The 17,701-nt window shown below is 36.5% G+C and overlaps 1 protein-coding gene across 1 annotated transcript; it reads right to left on the bottom strand.

Moving 5' to 3' along the window:
- Nucleotides 1-1,301: 1,301 nt before the first annotated feature.
- LOC144254298 (tripartite motif-containing protein 43-like) lies at nucleotides 1,302-11,327 on the bottom strand. The gene is made up of 8 exons (XM_077797303.1): nucleotides 11,154-11,327; nucleotides 8,868-9,111; nucleotides 7,984-8,402; nucleotides 7,075-7,170; nucleotides 6,255-6,485; nucleotides 4,589-4,611; nucleotides 2,900-2,997; nucleotides 1,302-1,816 (listed from the first exon to the last, which is right to left on the bottom strand). The coding sequence occupies exons 1-8, from the start codon at nucleotides 11,325-11,327 to the stop codon at nucleotides 1,302-1,304; spliced, it is 1,800 nt and encodes a 599-aa protein (XP_077653429.1).
- Between the last annotated feature and the right edge of the window lie 6,374 nt (nucleotides 11,328-17,701).

Here is a 17,701-nt window from a genome sequence, read left to right as displayed (position 1 = left end):
TACTTGCATTATATTATCTGAACTCAGTCATTAGAATGAATGCTGGTCTATCACTTAAGCTGATTCACCTGAGAGGGAACACACAGAACCTAAAGAAATCTCATTTAGAAACATCACCTTATTTCAAATCTCTTTAATTCCTCCTGGCTCAGCTTCTTATTCATAATTAGTGTAGTATAGGTAGTTTTCTTGTTTTGTTTGGTACTGAGTATTGAACCCAGGGCACTTAACCATTGAGATACACCCCAAACCCTTACTTACTTTTGAGGCAGGCTCTTGATAATTTGTTTAGGCCCTCACTAAATTGATAAAGCTGGTCTTGAGCTTCAACCTCCCAAGTCACTAGGATTACAGGCATGTTCCACCAAGCACAGCAGTATAAGTATGTTTGTATTTAAATCATACAGGATATATTTATATATAAGCTACACAATAAATGTTCAAGAAATGTAAAATGCATAAGTCTTTTCACCAGAAGTGAAAAGAAATAAAACTGGAAAGTCTACATAGTGAACACCCATTCCTGGGTATGGCTGACAACAAAGTCTACCAAGCTTCACATTTTAATTTTTTATTAACATTTGTTGATTTCTACAATATATTCAGGAAGAACATTTGATGGCAGAAACACATTCATAAACATGATTGAGTATGACATAACAACCATAAAAAATCAACTGAGTATTTATTGTATCATGGCAAGATGGAAAAGTCAGTAGAGAGCACAAGTTTGTATTCTGTTTCACTATCTTCCCATCTCATGTCTCATGCCCTGGGGAATGATCATAAATCTTGAACCCCCATATACCCACCCCTGATAGAATCAAACCCTGAATGCCAGAGATTCTTCTGAGCTACAATGCCTGTTCATTAAGTTAATGTGAAAAATTACATGTGCCCACCATGATGGTAACACACACACCTATGCTACCTTTTCCCCTTTAAGGTGAATTGAATAGATCCAGAAGATTTCAAACTGACACATGCATTCTGGATGGCCAGATCTGTGTAGATGTGCAAACTCTTGTGTTCCTGTATTAATCTAGACTCAGAATCACAAACCCATGTTTTTGTAATCACAGAAAGGTCATGAAACATTGAATCAACAACAGCTTATATTATAGGCAACTAAAGATGGTTTTATTAAAGTAAAATTTAGCAAACAAAATTTCATATTGTATCATATTTTCATATTTAATAAAATGAGGTTACATTAAGATAGGGATAAAAAATAGTCATAGTAATTGCTCTGCTTCAACTGAGAAGGGGTCCCTTAAATATGAAGTTCTCGGGCAGAGAAGTTAGCTTCCTGAATTATCCCTAATTAGGTGTGGAATGTGGAAAATAAATGGCCTGACAGGGAAATTCAGGGACCCAATACGATATGTCCATATAAGGGAACTCCTGGCAACATTCAAAAAACTCACACTTCCACTTTGAAAATCAAGGAACACACCAACACGGCCCATAGGTCTCTCTATATAGAGAGAAAATATTGGGGAGGTGGTCAAAAGACTGAAATGTGTGTCCTCCTTCACACATAAAAGGAGAAACATGTCCTCAGATTCAAGCAGTGTGTGGTTCTTCCTTACCACAGGATCCCTACAGACTCCCACAGCCCAGTCCCAGGAGCCACACACATCCAGCTCCCAGTAATGTTTCCCAGAAGTGAAGATCTGATCTCCCAATGCAGCAAAATAGTTTGATCTGTCAGAATTCAAAGCTTCATCTTCATCATCTTCTCCAAACATCAGTCTTCTCACATCACACAGCACTACATTGTGACTGCTTATTTCATTACGGAAGGAAATGTTCACTGTGAAGAGAGAATAATTCAGCCAAAATCAGACCTTCCCTCCGCCCCAATTCATACAAAATGAGAGTTGATTTAGAGACTTACAAGAAAAAACAAGCAAAGATTAATGGAAAAGCTTTGGCTAGAAAAATATCAGATTCAAGTGCTACCAGTAAATCTGAACACTTACAAAATACAGGGAAAATATTCCTAAAAATTCATTGATCATAGAGCTTACTTCTGCTGCTTATTTTTTATTACACTCGAAAAACTGGAGACCTGAGCATTCTCAAGTCCATAGCAATAAAATTAACCTCCATTACTCTCTCTTGTGAAAAGAAAAAGACAAAAATAAATGTAATCATGGATAGTAGATAATATGATTATTATTACATAATTACATAAATGCATCAGTGATATTACAATCTTCTGGTTAAGAAACCAAGTTTATATTTAAGAAAATCTATTTATTACAGAATTGGTTTCCCGTTAAGAATTTTCTGCCTTTCACTTTTGGTTCCATCTGACCCTTTTTCTACTAAACTAACCTGTCAGGGTTAGGTCTACCATGGAGTTCCATATAGTGCTTCACCAAGTGATGACTTACTTCATCATTGTTCATAAAATGTTCTGTGAATTCATTACTTTATATTTGTATACTGTTTATTATATCAAGTGTAATGTATTACAAATCCTGTTACTAGAAAACATTAAAGAAAACCATTTTTACAAATTTAAATTCAATAAACCCATTATCATAATTAATTTCTCTTGAAATTGTCTTGACTTGAGTCCATTAGTGTGACTCAGTGAACAAATGATATTGTATGTGATGATGTTTCTAGGGCTTAGTGAGACTTTTTATTTCCTTTCCTTAATTGAAACTTTTGTGAAAGAGCTTGTATACAACATTTCATTTATGTTTTTTTCTTTACATTGTTCCATATTTTAACATGGTATACATCAATAAATATGTTTTGCATTCTTAGCTGCAGGCTGATCACTTTTATTAGGTCAACGATTAATGAAGAGAGAATGATTACCCATAGAAAACCATCATTGTAGAGCACAGTGTAGCTGTCCCTCAAACAGACTGACACCCACCTTGGAAGTTGTTAAGTTCATCTCTCAGTCCAGTGATGGGCTGAGCACTGAGCTGTGGCCTCACAGGCTGGGGCATGTGCAGGAACACTAACTCATACCTGCAAGGAAAAAATAAATAAATTGATCTTTCTGGCACCAAAGACTTCAACAATGATAGATTCAAACAGTGTTTAAGACATAATGGTAATGGCTCAACTAAAGGTTCTTTATCAAAATCATATTCTAATGAAAGCTAATGAAAAGGAGCACACCAGAATATAAAAGAATGGAAAAATATTTATAGCCCACAGGAAGTAAGAAGAGGATGGGAGGTGTCTGAAAAGCAATGCTCTCTCCAAAGAAAGAAAGTTTGAGGACTTTATTCTGAGAGTCTATACATATTCCCTTTGGGGGCCATTGCATTAGGATGTACATTTCTGGACTGGGAATATTTCTCCATGAACTTGCCTGACACGTAGGAGGCCCTTATTGAAATCCCATGAATAAAAAGGAAGAAAAAAAGAAAGAGATGTACATTTCTCTGTTGTTTTTTTTCTTTCTTTCTTTTTGGTACCATGGATTGAACCTAGGGGCACTTTACCACTGAGCTATATATATAATCCTTTTTGTTTTTGGACAAGGTTTCATTAAGCTGCTGAGGCTGACTTCAAAGAATGTGCCATTCTCCTGAATTGCAGTCTAAGCCTCCTGAATTGCTGAGATTATAGGCCTGCACCACTGTGTCCAGCCAAAATATGTACCTTTCTGAACATGCTCAATTAAGGATCCATAGTTCAAGTTGAAGAGATGGCATATATTCCTTACTTTTCTCAAGTGGAGATCATCGAGCACATGATAAAAGTTTTAAAAGGAAGATGAGAACACAGTAAAGATAGCTGATGCAAACACTTCTGGCTGAACAGAATAAAAAACATTGCTCAGCTAAATGATGTAATGGGTCTAAAAGAAAACCTTAGATTACCTCAGTGACCTTTGACATATTGGCTGAGTCTTTGAAATTTCTCAAAAAGTTTTAGCAAAAATAAATGAAAGGACACTTTGACAGTATGTTAATGTAGGAGTTTTATCCTAAAGGTTCCTACATCACTTAACAATAATCTAACACTGACATTTAGTGTAACTACATAATCATGGGGTAGGATTGTTCTAGTTGTTGTTGTTGTTTTTGTTGTTGTTGTTGTTTTGTTGATACCAAGGAGTGCTGAGAGCATCCTCAATATTTTTTTTTTAATTGAGACAGTCTCCTAAATTGTTGATGCTGGCTTTGAACTCATGATCCTCCTGTCAGCCTCCTGAGCCACTAGGATGACAGGCTTGCTTCACTGTGCCCAGATCAGGATTGTTCTAGTCTTAAGGAATCTTTCTTACTTTTTTCTCTGCCTACTTCTCTCACCTATCACCTGGTAAGGACTATTCCACGTACCTTAATTTGTTTATGACTTGAAATCTAAAATTATAGATAGCTGTCTTTAGAGACCTCTGCTTAAGTTCAGCAAAAACTCTACCCTTCAGCTCCAGGGAAGGAAAAGCTCAGTTTTGATAAAAAAGGAACAAGAAATCATATTCACTAAAACACAGACACATAGAGGAAATGTACACTATCTCAATAAGTACTTTCTTCATTGACAGAAACACATTGGTATTCACAGCGTTTGTGGTGCCCCAATTTGCATTAAAAGTCAAACTTACTCTGCCAATGTGTCTTCTAAATTCTGTAAAGAAAAAACAAAAAGAAAGAAAAGCTTAAATTTCATCAGAATTAGCTGTTCTACCATTAAGCCTTTGTATTTGAGAAACTTAAAAAATTACAACCACCACCTCAACACTCGTTGTAGATTAATTTTCTACCATAAAGGTAAAACAGGAAGAATCTAATTTTTGCTAAATTCAAAACCCTGAGGGTTATTCTGCAATGCTGCAAACCAGCAACTGTCTGAAAAGAGATCTTTTGCAGGACTTATTCACATAGTGACATGTGCTAAGGACAATTTGAACTAAGGACATTCAAATTAAAAAAGAATGTAGGCCATTAGGTGGAATCCCGCCAGCCAAGCCCATACTGATCCTTGGGCCGAGTACGGGATTTCAGAAGGGGAAGGAAGCGGTACAGTCCCGTCCCATCCCCTACAGTGGACACTCCACAGAGAGCACACTATAGGGATACAGCCACATCAATGATTATAGCGGCACAATTCACAATAGCTAGACTGTGGAACCAACCTAGATGCCCTTCAATAGATGAATGGATAAAAAAATGTGGCATCTATATACAATGGAGTATTATGCAGCACTAAGAAAGGACAAAATCATAGAATTTGGAGGGAAATGGATGGCATTAGAGCAGATTATGCTAAGTGAAGCTAGCCAAGCCCTGAAAAACAAATGCCAAATGTCTCCTTTGATATAAAGAGAGCAACTAAGAACAAAACAGGAAGGAAGAGCATGAGGAAAAGACTAACTGTAAACAAAGACAAATGGGGAGAGAGAAAGGGAGAGAGAAGGGAAAAGATATGCAAATGGTAGGAGACCTTCAATGATACTCAAAAGTATAAGAGGTTATGATGGGCAAGGGGGAGGGGGGAAAAAGGGAGAGAATTGAACAACAGCAGAGGAGGCAGAGAGGGAAGGTGGGAGGGGAGGGGAGGAGGGATAGTAGCGGTTAGGAAAGGTAGCAGATCAAGACAGTCACTAATATGCCATTATGTAAAAATGTGAGTATGTAACAGATGTGATTCTGCTATCTGTATTTGGGGTAGAAATGGGAGTTCAAAACCCAATAGAGTCAAATGTATGAAAGATGATTTATCAAGAGCTCTGTAATGTTTGGAACAATCAATAATAACAAAAATAATAAAAAAAAATTAAAAAAGTAAAAATAAAAAAATAAAAAAGAATGTAATAAATGTTAACTATTTTCAAGTTTCTTCATGTTGCTCAGCTGGACAAAAATGAAATACCCATGAAAAAAATGCTCTTTTTATTTCTTTCTTTTTAAAATATTGTAGATGTTGATGAAGCTTTCTTTAATTTACTTATTTAGGGGTGGTGCTAAGAAATCAACCCAGTGCCTCACACTTGCTAGGCAGGTGGTCTACCACTGAGCCCCAGACCCAGCCTGTTTCTTTCTATTTCTTAATGAAGTAACCTACAAAAGGATAATTTCAGAAATAAACATATCCTGAGGAACCTACTGTCACAATTTAACAAAGCTTGCTTGCTGCATGAAATCACACTGTCTGTTATTCCCAAAGGGGGAAGATCCCACCAAAAATGCAGAATGCATATAAATATGTCTTTGGTACCAAATAATGTGGCCATGACACAAAATATTTCCAGTCATGTCCCAATTACTTACCTCAAACAGCTCCACATATGGTTTATGGCACATTTTCATCAGCTTCTGATAGTCTTTCTTTAATTGCTTCCCCTTTTGAAGCATTTTGGCTTTCCTTTTCTTAATTTTCTGTATAGTCAATTTGCGTTCCTTTAAAAGTGTCTCCAAATGTTCTTTTTCTTCTTCATGGACACTGGGATGCAGCATCCTATAAGCTGCCTTGGTATTCTCTCTGTGCAGATGCACATACCACTGCAAGGACACGAATTTCTTAGAACAAATATCAGGTCAACTTTACTCTCCTCCACTTTATTACATCATCTATTCATTTTGACTCATGTCTTATGCTAGTAAACTATGTACATAAATTTGTGTCTTTCTATTTCTCATAAACCATTAATTCATTCTTCTCTTCCCTTCATTTATTTTTCACTCATTATTAACTATATTAAGAGGCAGAACACTCCTCTCTCAAACTCATCTACTTCATGACTTGTTGAAACAACCAGAAAGAAAGATTTTCATTGGTAATTCCTATATATATCTTCTCAAATCAGAAAGTCTGAATGCAAGCCATTTTGAATTCATGCATAACTCACAAATAATTGTATGCAACACTTTCATTTTTGTTAGTAAATAGGTTAATAATATCAAACTTCCCTCCTCCATAGCACAACAATTCTCCCTGAGTAGCAGTGAGGTTTTGTACTCCAACAAGTAGAAGCTATCAAGAAAGATCTTCCTAAAATTTTGTGATGATTCCAACTCACTTGATGAATCAATAAATGTCTACCTTTCCTATTCTAGGTTGATTCTGAGAGAAATAGACTCTCATACTTACAACCCATTGGTTAATTTTTCTGCTCTCTTCTTTTAGATTTCTCTGGTTTTCTTGGATCTTTTTCCAAAGAGATCTCATTAGTTTTAGAAACTTCTCCTGTAAGAGAACAAAAGTTGAACACTGGACAAGCAAGTTGATTATGTTTTCAGGCCCACAATGATGAAGAATTTCAAGCAATTTATATTTAAAAAAAAGTTTTATGCAGCACAGAGGCTAGGGTTTCCCTGCTTGGTGTGGATAATTATCAATTTTAGGGGATTCAGACTATGGAATGTAATAAAACCATTTTCCAAGAGAAATTGGCAAATACATGGGCAATGTTAATTCTTAGGTAGTGTGGCAATTTGCTTCAGAATTTGGATCTAATGACACTAATATTCTGTGAGTTTCATTCTAATATATCCTATATAAAAGCCCTTTGAATTTGTGGTACCACTTCCCTGCCCACCATACTAGCAATTGAACCTAGGGTCTCATGTATGCTAGGAAAGTGCTATGCCACTGAGCTACATCAACAGTCCTTTTAAGAAGTTATTATATATTTTAATTTTCCCAAGCCATCCTCCAACTGATTATCCTCCTGCTTCAGTCTTGTGAGTAGCTGGGTTTACAGGTGTGCACCACCACATCCAGCAGAACATTTAGTTTTGTTTGTTTAGACACTCTTATAATCATGAGAACTTTAAAGTGCCCTAAGCAGTAAAACCATATCATCAAGTTATTGAAATAGGTTATAATAAATTAGTTTCCTCACACTCTCAGTTTCCACGAATATAGATACTCTCACATACTTTATTCATAATTTTATCACTGCTATCTATACTTGCATGTGGCACTCTGTAACAATGGTTCTTGTGCCTTATAGTCTTAGTTACCCTGCCCTCTAGCTATCTCAGAAGCATCACTTACCCTGTACTGCTCAGCAGCCTCTTCAATGGGACAGTGTCTGTGAGCCCAGTGCTCCTGGGAGTTGGAGCAGAGCAAACACAGCAGGGTCTTGTTCTCTTCACAGAAGATCTTTCTCTCCTTGTGGGTCACACACATGTGATTCTTAGAGCTCAGGAAATGCCTGACACTGGCTTTTCTGACAATGGATACCAGATTATTCAAACGAATATTGCTCTTGAAGTCAATCTGCTGTGATGGCTCCCTGCACATAGGGCAATATGCAGGAGTTTGGGCTTCTTCCCACAAAAGGCAGAGACAGGGCCAACAAAAGCTGTGCCCACAGCATATGGTGACTGGGTCTATAAGATAATTCATGCAGATGGAGCAGGTGAGTTCTCTCTGCAGGATGTCTGAGTCCATTCTTTTCTTCTTTTTTTCCCCTATTTTTTTAAAGGAAGAGAATCAGAACAATTTCATATATGTAATCTGGAAAGACAAGAAACTAAGTCAACAAAAAAAATTGGGGGGGGGGGTGAGGTGGTACTAAGGATTGAACTCATTTGCATTCAACCACTGAGCCACATTCCCAGTACTATTTTGTATTTTATTTAAAATCAGGATGTCACTGAGTTGCTCAGCTCTTTGCTTTTGCTGAGACTGGCTTTGGTCTCACAATTCTTCTGCTTCAGCCTCTCTTGCTTCTGGGATTAAACTAATCAAAATTGTACTCAAGTAATGACCCAATAATAAGCCTATGTCTAGGAAGAATAGCCTTTATTTTGCATGACACAAACAGAAAATGGAGGCATAAAGAGAGCTCTCAAAAACTTTAGAAATCACTATTGCTTACCTAGTCCTGAGCATTCCCATCCTATTTTTGCGTCATGCATAAAACAGAACCTTACAATCCCTAGTGCTCTTCCTTTCCAGCTTGGGCACAGGCAGAATGGCTCCCACAAAGAATGGTGGGGAGAAGAGTTGTTCTGCCATCAAGGAGTGGTGACCAAATAATGCCCCATCAGCAAACACAAGCTCTTCCAGGGAGTGGGCTTCAAGGCATGTACCTCTGACACTCAAGATCCAGAAATTTGCTGTGAAGGAGATGGGGACCCTAGATACGAACATGGATACCAGGCTCAGCAAAGCTGTCTAGAAAACAAGACAATGAAGTGTCCCATAATTGTATCCATGTTCAATTGTTTGGGAAACATAATTAGGATAAAGATTCACCCAATAATCATTACACTTTGGTATCCTATGTCACAGTTGCCACATCCAAATACTTACACAAAATGTGAACTATCTTATTAAATAATGTTATAAATCTTCCTTTCTTAAACAAAGAAAGAACCTCAGTTTCACAAAAATGTGACATTCCTCTAAATGATCTTAACCATGAAGGTTTGACCCAATTAGAGTTTTATAATGTGGATTCTGAATGCTTTTAACATAAATCATATTGCTCACTGCCCATAATTGGTATAGAAAAGGGCATATGAAAGCTAGGGACTCAGTAGTAGAGTCTTGCCCAAAATGGCAGAGGCCTTGGATTTGGTTCCCAGCGCTGTATTAAAAAGAAAAAAATGAAAAAGAGAAAGAAATGCCCTTACCATTGAACTATTACTTTAATTATTCAATTTAAATATCTCCTTAGATATTATTATTATTATTAATTTTTCTTATTATTATTATTATTATTTAAACTAGAATTCACTATCCCAAAACAATTTCTAAATATTTAATGGTTAATGTGATGATCATTACTATCCAAAGTACATGTATGGAGACACGAATTGGTGTGCATATACTATGTATACAACTAGAGATATGAAAAATTGTGCTCTATATATGTAATAAAAATTGTAATGCATTCTGCTGTCATATATAAATTTAAAAATTTACATAAAAATAAATAAATAAATTCCTAAGGGCTGATGATTAAGCTTAACATTCCAAAATTGAATCAGATTTTATCCAAAATCTACGAACAGGAATATAGAACAGGAATATACTAACCTCTTGTGGTACCCTGCTATCTTTATTATCTATAGTCTTGTAATAAAAAAATACACAAATTACAACAAATAGGTATATCTAGCAAGTCATTAAAATCATTACCAAATACCTATCACACTGGAAAAACACATAATTAACTTAATTGCCATCAGGAAACAAGCAGTGCTTTCTGGCAGAATGCATTTTAGTGGACTTCCTGAATAGGACCTGCTCAGCTCTGAAAATAAGAACAAAAATCAGTAAATGGGATGGCACCAAATTAAAAGCTTTCTGCACACCACGGAAACAACTGAGTGAAGAAACACTACTGAGCGGAGAAAATTTTTGTCAAACTCTCTTCCCACAGATAATATATATATAATATTATATATATATATATATATATATATATATATATATATATATATCCAGAACAGAAAGAACTCAAAAATCTAAGCACTATAAAAACAAATAACCTAGTTAATAAATAAGCTAATGAATGGAACATACAGCTCTCAAAAGATGTACAAATGACCCACAATTATATGAAAAAAGGCCCAGTGTGCACAAAGTGCACAGCTGTACTTTCAGAGACTAGAGAATCTGAGGCAAGAGGACTACAAATTCAAGCCCATCATCAAAATTAAAATGAAAAATAAAAAGGTTAGGGGATGTAGTTCAGTTGGTAAAACACCCCTGGGTTCTATCTCTAGTACTCTCCTGCTTTTCACACACACACACACACAAAAAAAAAGGAAGGAAGGAAGGAAAAAAGAAAATTACTTTAATATCTTTAGCCCTCAGGCAAATGCAAATCTAAACTAAACTTGTGAGTCTCACTCCAATGATAATGGCAATCATCAAGAATACAAAATAAATAATAAATTCTGGATGTAAGAAAAAGGAACTGTTGTACACTTTTGTGAGTATGTAAACTGGTTCCTTTAATACATAGTAACAACAATGGAATACATAAATTATTTATGTTAAATTAATCACCAAATTTATTCCAAGGCATGCAACAGGACAACAAACAGCAGTCTAAACATTACTAAGAAAGCAAACTACATCACTTCACAGAAAACAAGTTCATTTTACTGATAATTAAAATTCATAAATTTGCTTGCTTTGATATGGGGAAGTAGCAGGAGCTGCTTTTCTGTATACTCACCTAAGAAATATGTCTGTGGGCTCACCAATACTTGCTGCAGAAGTAATAATATGAAGTTGACACAGGAATCAGGGCCTCTGTGTGGTAGTGGAAGACTTCCGAAATCTCTCAGCCAGTCCCAAAGGCACTCTGGGAGCTCTGGAGAAGAACAAGTTGGGCTCTTGCAGCGTCCTTTTATTGCCCCAGAAACCACACCCATTTTCTCCAAAAGATTGCATTTCTTGGAGCTTGGGATAGTCTTGAGTGGATGATTGATTGGATGATTGAGTAGGTGTGTCCAAAACAGAGATCTCCATAAACAATCTTGTAGAAACCTCCTCTCATCAACAGTCACTGATTATATACCAATTTACCCTTCAAATATCAAATTTAAATGTATTTTTTGGAATATTTTTATTTTTGTTTATAAAATGGGAGAAAAGAGGTATCATCAATTTATACACTTAACAAATGTTTTAGAAAATTTGAAAATGTTTTATTTGAGATTGGCTTTAATTCTATCCTGTCATGCAGAGAATAATGCAGTCATTGATGATTTTTTTTTTTATGTTAATCTAAGGACATCACTGATCCCACTCCACCCTGGAGATTTCTCCTGCCCTCACATTCCAGATCACACTTCCCAAGGCCTCCATAAATGGCAGAAATTTGGTTTGGCACTGCCTGACCCACTTCAGGGGTGCAGGGGAGAAAGGCCAAGAAGTCCTAGCTCATAGAACTTTGTGGGGCAACTTAATGTTTAATTTACATTATAATTATTTATTTTTATTTTTTGATACAGTCTAAGTTGTTCATGCTTGAACTGGACATCATCCTGCCTTAGTCTTCTGAATAGCTGAACTACAGATAGACCTCACTGTGTCAGCTGTAATTTGCTTATTATAACAAAAAGAAACAACAATGGAAAAAATCAGAAATAGTTTCTTTAATTATTGATTTGGGAAAATAGTGTTTTAGAAAGGAATAACTCATAGTCCCACTCTTCCAAAATGATCTTTAAATCTGGGGGCCTCCCTTTCCTGGCATTTTTTAAACCAAGATTTAACTGTAGGGTTTCAGAAGGAATGAGAATTCTTACCTGATCTTTTAGTTTTCCAACGTACATATGTGTGTATATATATACAACTCATGGTTTGGTAAGTTTTACAATTGTGCTTTCTATAAATGATCTTGGGTTCTAAAAGCACAGCTGTACTCTGGGGGCCCATAAATGTTAAACTCAGGGGCTTCATGTCCAGTTCTTAATCAAAATTTCTAGCACCATTCTCTCTTCAGTAAAATCTATATTTATTAAGAAAATCCAGGCCAGGAGTGGTGGTGCATGCCTGTAATCCCAGCCAGTTAGGAGACTGAGGCAAGAGAACCACAAGTTTGAGGCCAGCCTCTGAAATTTAGTGAGGACCTAAGGAATTTAGCCTGTCTTATAATTTAAAAATAAACAAATAAGTAAACAAGGCTGGTGACGTAACTCAGAGCTAAATTTCCCCTGGGTTCAATTCCCAGTATCAAAACGGTACTGATTGTGGAACCTGGGACTGAGAAATGATTTTAAAATAGTAGCCTTGGCAGTTCCGGTAACTGAACACTAGGGGGCACCCGGTTACCTCTTTGAAGGTAACCAACTTTGAAAATGCTGATCTCATGCTGATTCAGCTTTTTTGGGGGGAATCACATGTATGCAGAATTCTCTTTTTAAAACATCGGAAAGATTAAGTGAAAAATATGATTTTCAGATGTCACACACATGGAATCTACACTTTGATTGCTTTATAAGCACATAAAAAAAAAACAGTATCACCTATTTAATTTTGCAATGACTCCATATTATGAATGGAAGAGCTATGGCTGAGAAATATACTAAAGAAAATCTCATGCTCTGAGTATATTAAACCCTTACTTTTTTTGAGGAGACATTTTATGATGGGGAAATTTTTTTTTTTTTTTTATATTGGGAATTTAGGCTTGTCTTCCTTAAATAATTTTTGTCATCAAGTCTTCTACTAAAAAAAAAAAAAAAAAAAAACTGACTGGGATAGTTAGGCCTCATAACCACATTGAAATTATGAAATTATAACACTTTTTTCTTTTATTTTTTAGTCCTACTGGGAGTGAATTCAACTCAGGGCCCACCAGGACTCAGAGCTCTCTAGGTTAGGCAAACACTGTCACCAAGCCCCAGTCCCAGCCTATTCTGTGCAACTTTAAGAGATTCATCTTAACTGGGTGGGGTGGGGCACACCTGTAATCCCATAATCCCACCTGCTGGGAGCCTGAGGCAGGAGGATTGCAAATTCAAAGCCAGTCTCTGAAATTTAGTGAGGCCCTAAGCAATTTAGTGAGACTCTGTCTCAAAATAACAGATATAAAGGATGTGCCTCAGTGGTCAAATACCCCTGAATTCACTCCACCTGAACTGAAGAAGAAGAAGAAGAAGAAGGAGAAGAAGGAGATTATTCATGCAGCTTATGAAACTTTTATCTCTTGTTCTCCCAAGAACTGTTCTGAGATAAAGAGTAATACATTGTTAGTGCTGTTGACCAGTGTTGAGTCCTTGCTTCTCCAATGTTTAAGAATAACACCAGAGAAGCATGCTGAGGCACCGAGGCAAGGTCAGAGTGGAAAGTAGAAGTTCATTAAAGGACAGCAGAAAAGACTTCTCACGGAGGAAGAAGGGGTCCCAAGAGGAGGAATCAGTGGAAGTGCGGTTGTCTCCCCTTTTTATACCTAAGGTCTTCATCTGGTTCCCCCCCCATTCCTATCCTTTGTTCTGTTATCTTTCAGTGATGGACTGTAGGTGGGAAGGCCCAAAGAGCGGGGCACAGGTGGGCTAAAGAAGTAATCTGGGCAGGAAGGACTTTTGAGTCAGCATCTTATGTTTGCTGGGAGCTGTTTCATTAACACTTCTTTGGGATGGGCTGTGGGCCTTGGGTTTTCTGGGACTTCATTAACATTCCAAGAATTGTTCTGCTTTTCCCAGAATTCATTCTCAACATGGCCTCCATTTTGGATCTTACTTGATATTAGACCTGATTTACCTAACTACACTGACTACTTAAATTTAAATCTGGCTTCAACATGACAGAATAAACCTTCACATAACTAAAACACAAACAAATCTCTGAGATTTTTGTTTGTTTGTAAACTGAAATTTCTCTGTATTGTTCAGGTTGGTCACAACTTTCCTTGCTCAAGGTTTGACTCAAGTGATCTTCCTGCTCAGCCTCCACAGTAGCTGGAATTTCATTTCATTTCAGGCTGCCATTTCATTTCAGTGTTTCTCAATCTTTGGCATGATCAGAATCCACTTGTGGTACTTGCTATACATAAATTGCTTCATTTCTGATTTACTAGTTCTAGGATTGACCTGAGACTTTGCATGGCTAAAAGGTTGCCAAGTGATATTGATTCTGTTGGTCTGGGGACTTCATGCCAGGAAACACTTCCCTAGATAATTAAGACTTTTTTTTTTTTTTTGGTATGGTTATAAAAAGGATAAGTGTGAACTTTGTTAAGTGTAAACATTAAATTATATATCCAGAAAAAATCAAGTTGCCTGATTCCAACATGGCGGCGTGAGCGGAGAGATTAATTCTCTGACCTTTTCAGCTGTGCGGGCATAGGGAGTCGTAAACAGTCTAAATTCTGTTTGCTCAGTATCACTAGGAAATGCTGAGCTGACGTGGATCTGGGGCAAAAATTCTGGGCCTCTCAGAACACACACTGAGCCAAGATATGCTGAATTCAAGCTCCCGTTTGCCTGCTTCCCACAGACAAACAACTGTGACTGAGCACTAATCCATCCGGCTAAAACAACTGGTCAGCCCTTCTGATCCTACGGAGGTAAATGCCAACCGAGCCTTTATAGGTAGTGGCCACAGATTTGAAACGGGGCTTGGGAGAGACAGTAAGGACCCACCAGTTGCATTAGTCACCCAGCAAAGGAAAACAAACTGTCGCCATTTGCAAGAGATACCACCATGGCAGAGAACTGACGTCACCGGATGCGGCGGAGGAGATAACTTCATTGAAACCTACAATGACTTCTTACCTTCCCTTCTAATACCTTTCCTCCCAAGCATCAAATAAATTTATAGGAGTAAACACTAACTCAGCAGTCAAACAGAACAAGAAGAAACATGAGCAGTTTGAAAAAGCAAGGAAGAAAAGGAGTACAAACAATGCAGGACAGCCTAAATATTCAGGAGGACCTAGAGTCATCAGAAAAATGGTCATATAAAGAACTCAAGGAACACCTTAGACAGATGGAATGGAACCTTAAAGAAGATACGAGACAGCAAATTTAAGCAGTGAAAGAACACATTGAGAATGAATTACATAAACAGATAAAAGAAGAAGTTAAGCATCTTTATCAGGAGATAGAGATTATAAAAAACAATCAAACAATAATTCTAGAAAAGAAGGAAACGATAAACCAAATTAAAAACTAAATTGAGAGTATCACTAACAGAGTGGAGCAAGTAGAAGCCAGAACGTCGGATAATGAAGACAAAATATATCATCTTGTAAAGAGTCTAGCCAACTCAGAAAGGCTGGTAAAATATCACGAAAAAAACATCCAAGAGTTATGGGATAACATAAAAAAAACAAACTTATGAGTCATTGGGATAGAAGAAGGTACACAGATTCAAACCAAGGGAATGAGTAACCTGCTGAATGAAATAATTACAGAAAACTTTCCAGAAATGAAAAAGGAAACAGATATACAAATTGAAGATGCATACAGGACACCGAGCACACAAAATCACGGTAGACCAACGCCAAGGCACATTGTTATGAAGATATCCAATATACAGAACAAAGAGAAAATATTAAAAGCTACAAGAGAAAGGAGGCAGATTACATTCAGGGGTAAACCAATTAGGTTAACAATGGATTTTTCATCACAGACGCTGAAAGCAAGAAGGTCATGGAACAATGTATTTCAAAAACTGAAAGACAATGGATGCCAACCAAGAATTCTGTATCCAGCAAAATTAAGCTTCAGGTATGACAACGAAATAAAAATCTTTCATGATGAACAAAAGTTAAAAGAATTTGCAGCCAGAAAACCAGCATTGCAAAGCATTTTGAGCAAAACACTACACGAGGAAGAAATGAAAAACAATAACCAAAACCATCAGTGGGAAGTGCCTCAGTAAAGACAGAGGGCGAGGGGAAAGATAATCATGGAGAAACAAACTAAATTTAAAAAAATAAAAAAGGATAAATAATCAAACATGGCTGGAAGTACAAACCATATATCAATAGTAACTCTAAATGTTAATGGCTTAAACTCTCCAATAAAGCGACATAGGCTGGTATCATGGATTAAAAAAACAAATCCAACAATATGCTGCCTCCAGGAGACACATCTGATTGGAAAAGACATACACAGGCTGAAGGTGAAAGGATGGGAAAAAATATACCAAGCACAGGGTCCTTGTAAGCAAGCAGGGGTGTTCATCCTCATATCGAATAAAATCAACTTCAAGACTAAATTAATCAAATGGGATAAGGAAGGACATTATATACTGTTAAAAGGAACCATTCACCAACAAGACATAACAATTATCAATATTTATGCACCAAATAATGGTGCTGCGTCATTTATAAAACAAATTCTCCTCAAGTTCAAGAATCAAATAGACCACAACACAATAATTTTGGGTGACTTCAAAACACCTCTCTCACCATTGGACAGATCCTCCACACAAAAGTAGAATAAAGAAACTATAGAACTCAATACCACAATCAATAACCTAGACTTAACTGACATATATAGAATATATCAACCATCATCAAATGGATATACTTTTTTTCTCAGCAGCACATGGATCCTTCTCAAAAATAGACCATATATTATGCCATAGGGCAACCCTCAGTAAATATAAAGGGGTGGAGATAATACCATGCATTTTATCGGATCATAATGGAATGAAACTGGAAATCAGTGATAAAAGAAGGAAGGAAAAATCCTACATCACATGGAAAATGAACAATATGTTACTGAATGATCAATGGGTTACAGAAGACATAAAGGTGGAATTAAAAAAAAAATTCTTAGAGATAAATGAAAATACAGACACAACATATCAGAATCTATGGGACACAATGACAGCAGTTTTAAGAGGGAAATTCATCGCCTGGAAGTCATTCCTCAAAAAAAGAAAAAAACAACAAATAAATGAGCTCACACTTCATCTCAAAGCCCTAGAAAAGGAAGAGCAAAACAACAGCAAATGTAGCAGAAGTCAAGAAATAATTATAATCAGAGCGGAAATCAATGAAATTGAAACAAAGGAAACTATTGAAAAAATTAACAAAACTAAAACTTGGTTCTTCGAAAAAAAAAATAAGATCGACAGACCTTTAGCCATGCTAACGAAGAGAAGAAGAGAGAGAACTCAAATTACTAACATACGGGATGAAAAAGGCAATATCACAACAGATGCTACAGAAATACAGAAGACAATTAGAAATTATTTTGAAAACCTATATTCCAATAAAATAGAAGATAGTGATGACATCGATAAATTTCTTAAGTCATATGATTTGCCCAGAATGAGTCAGGAG

The sequence above is a fragment of the Urocitellus parryii genome, chromosome 4 (genome assembly GCF_045843805.1).
Source record: "Urocitellus parryii isolate mUroPar1 chromosome 4, mUroPar1.hap1, whole genome shotgun sequence".
Lineage (NCBI taxonomy): Eukaryota > Metazoa > Chordata > Mammalia > Rodentia > Sciuridae > Urocitellus > Urocitellus parryii.
The sequence above is the reverse complement of the archived record's forward strand: the minus strand, read 5'-3'. Positions and strand labels throughout refer to the sequence as shown.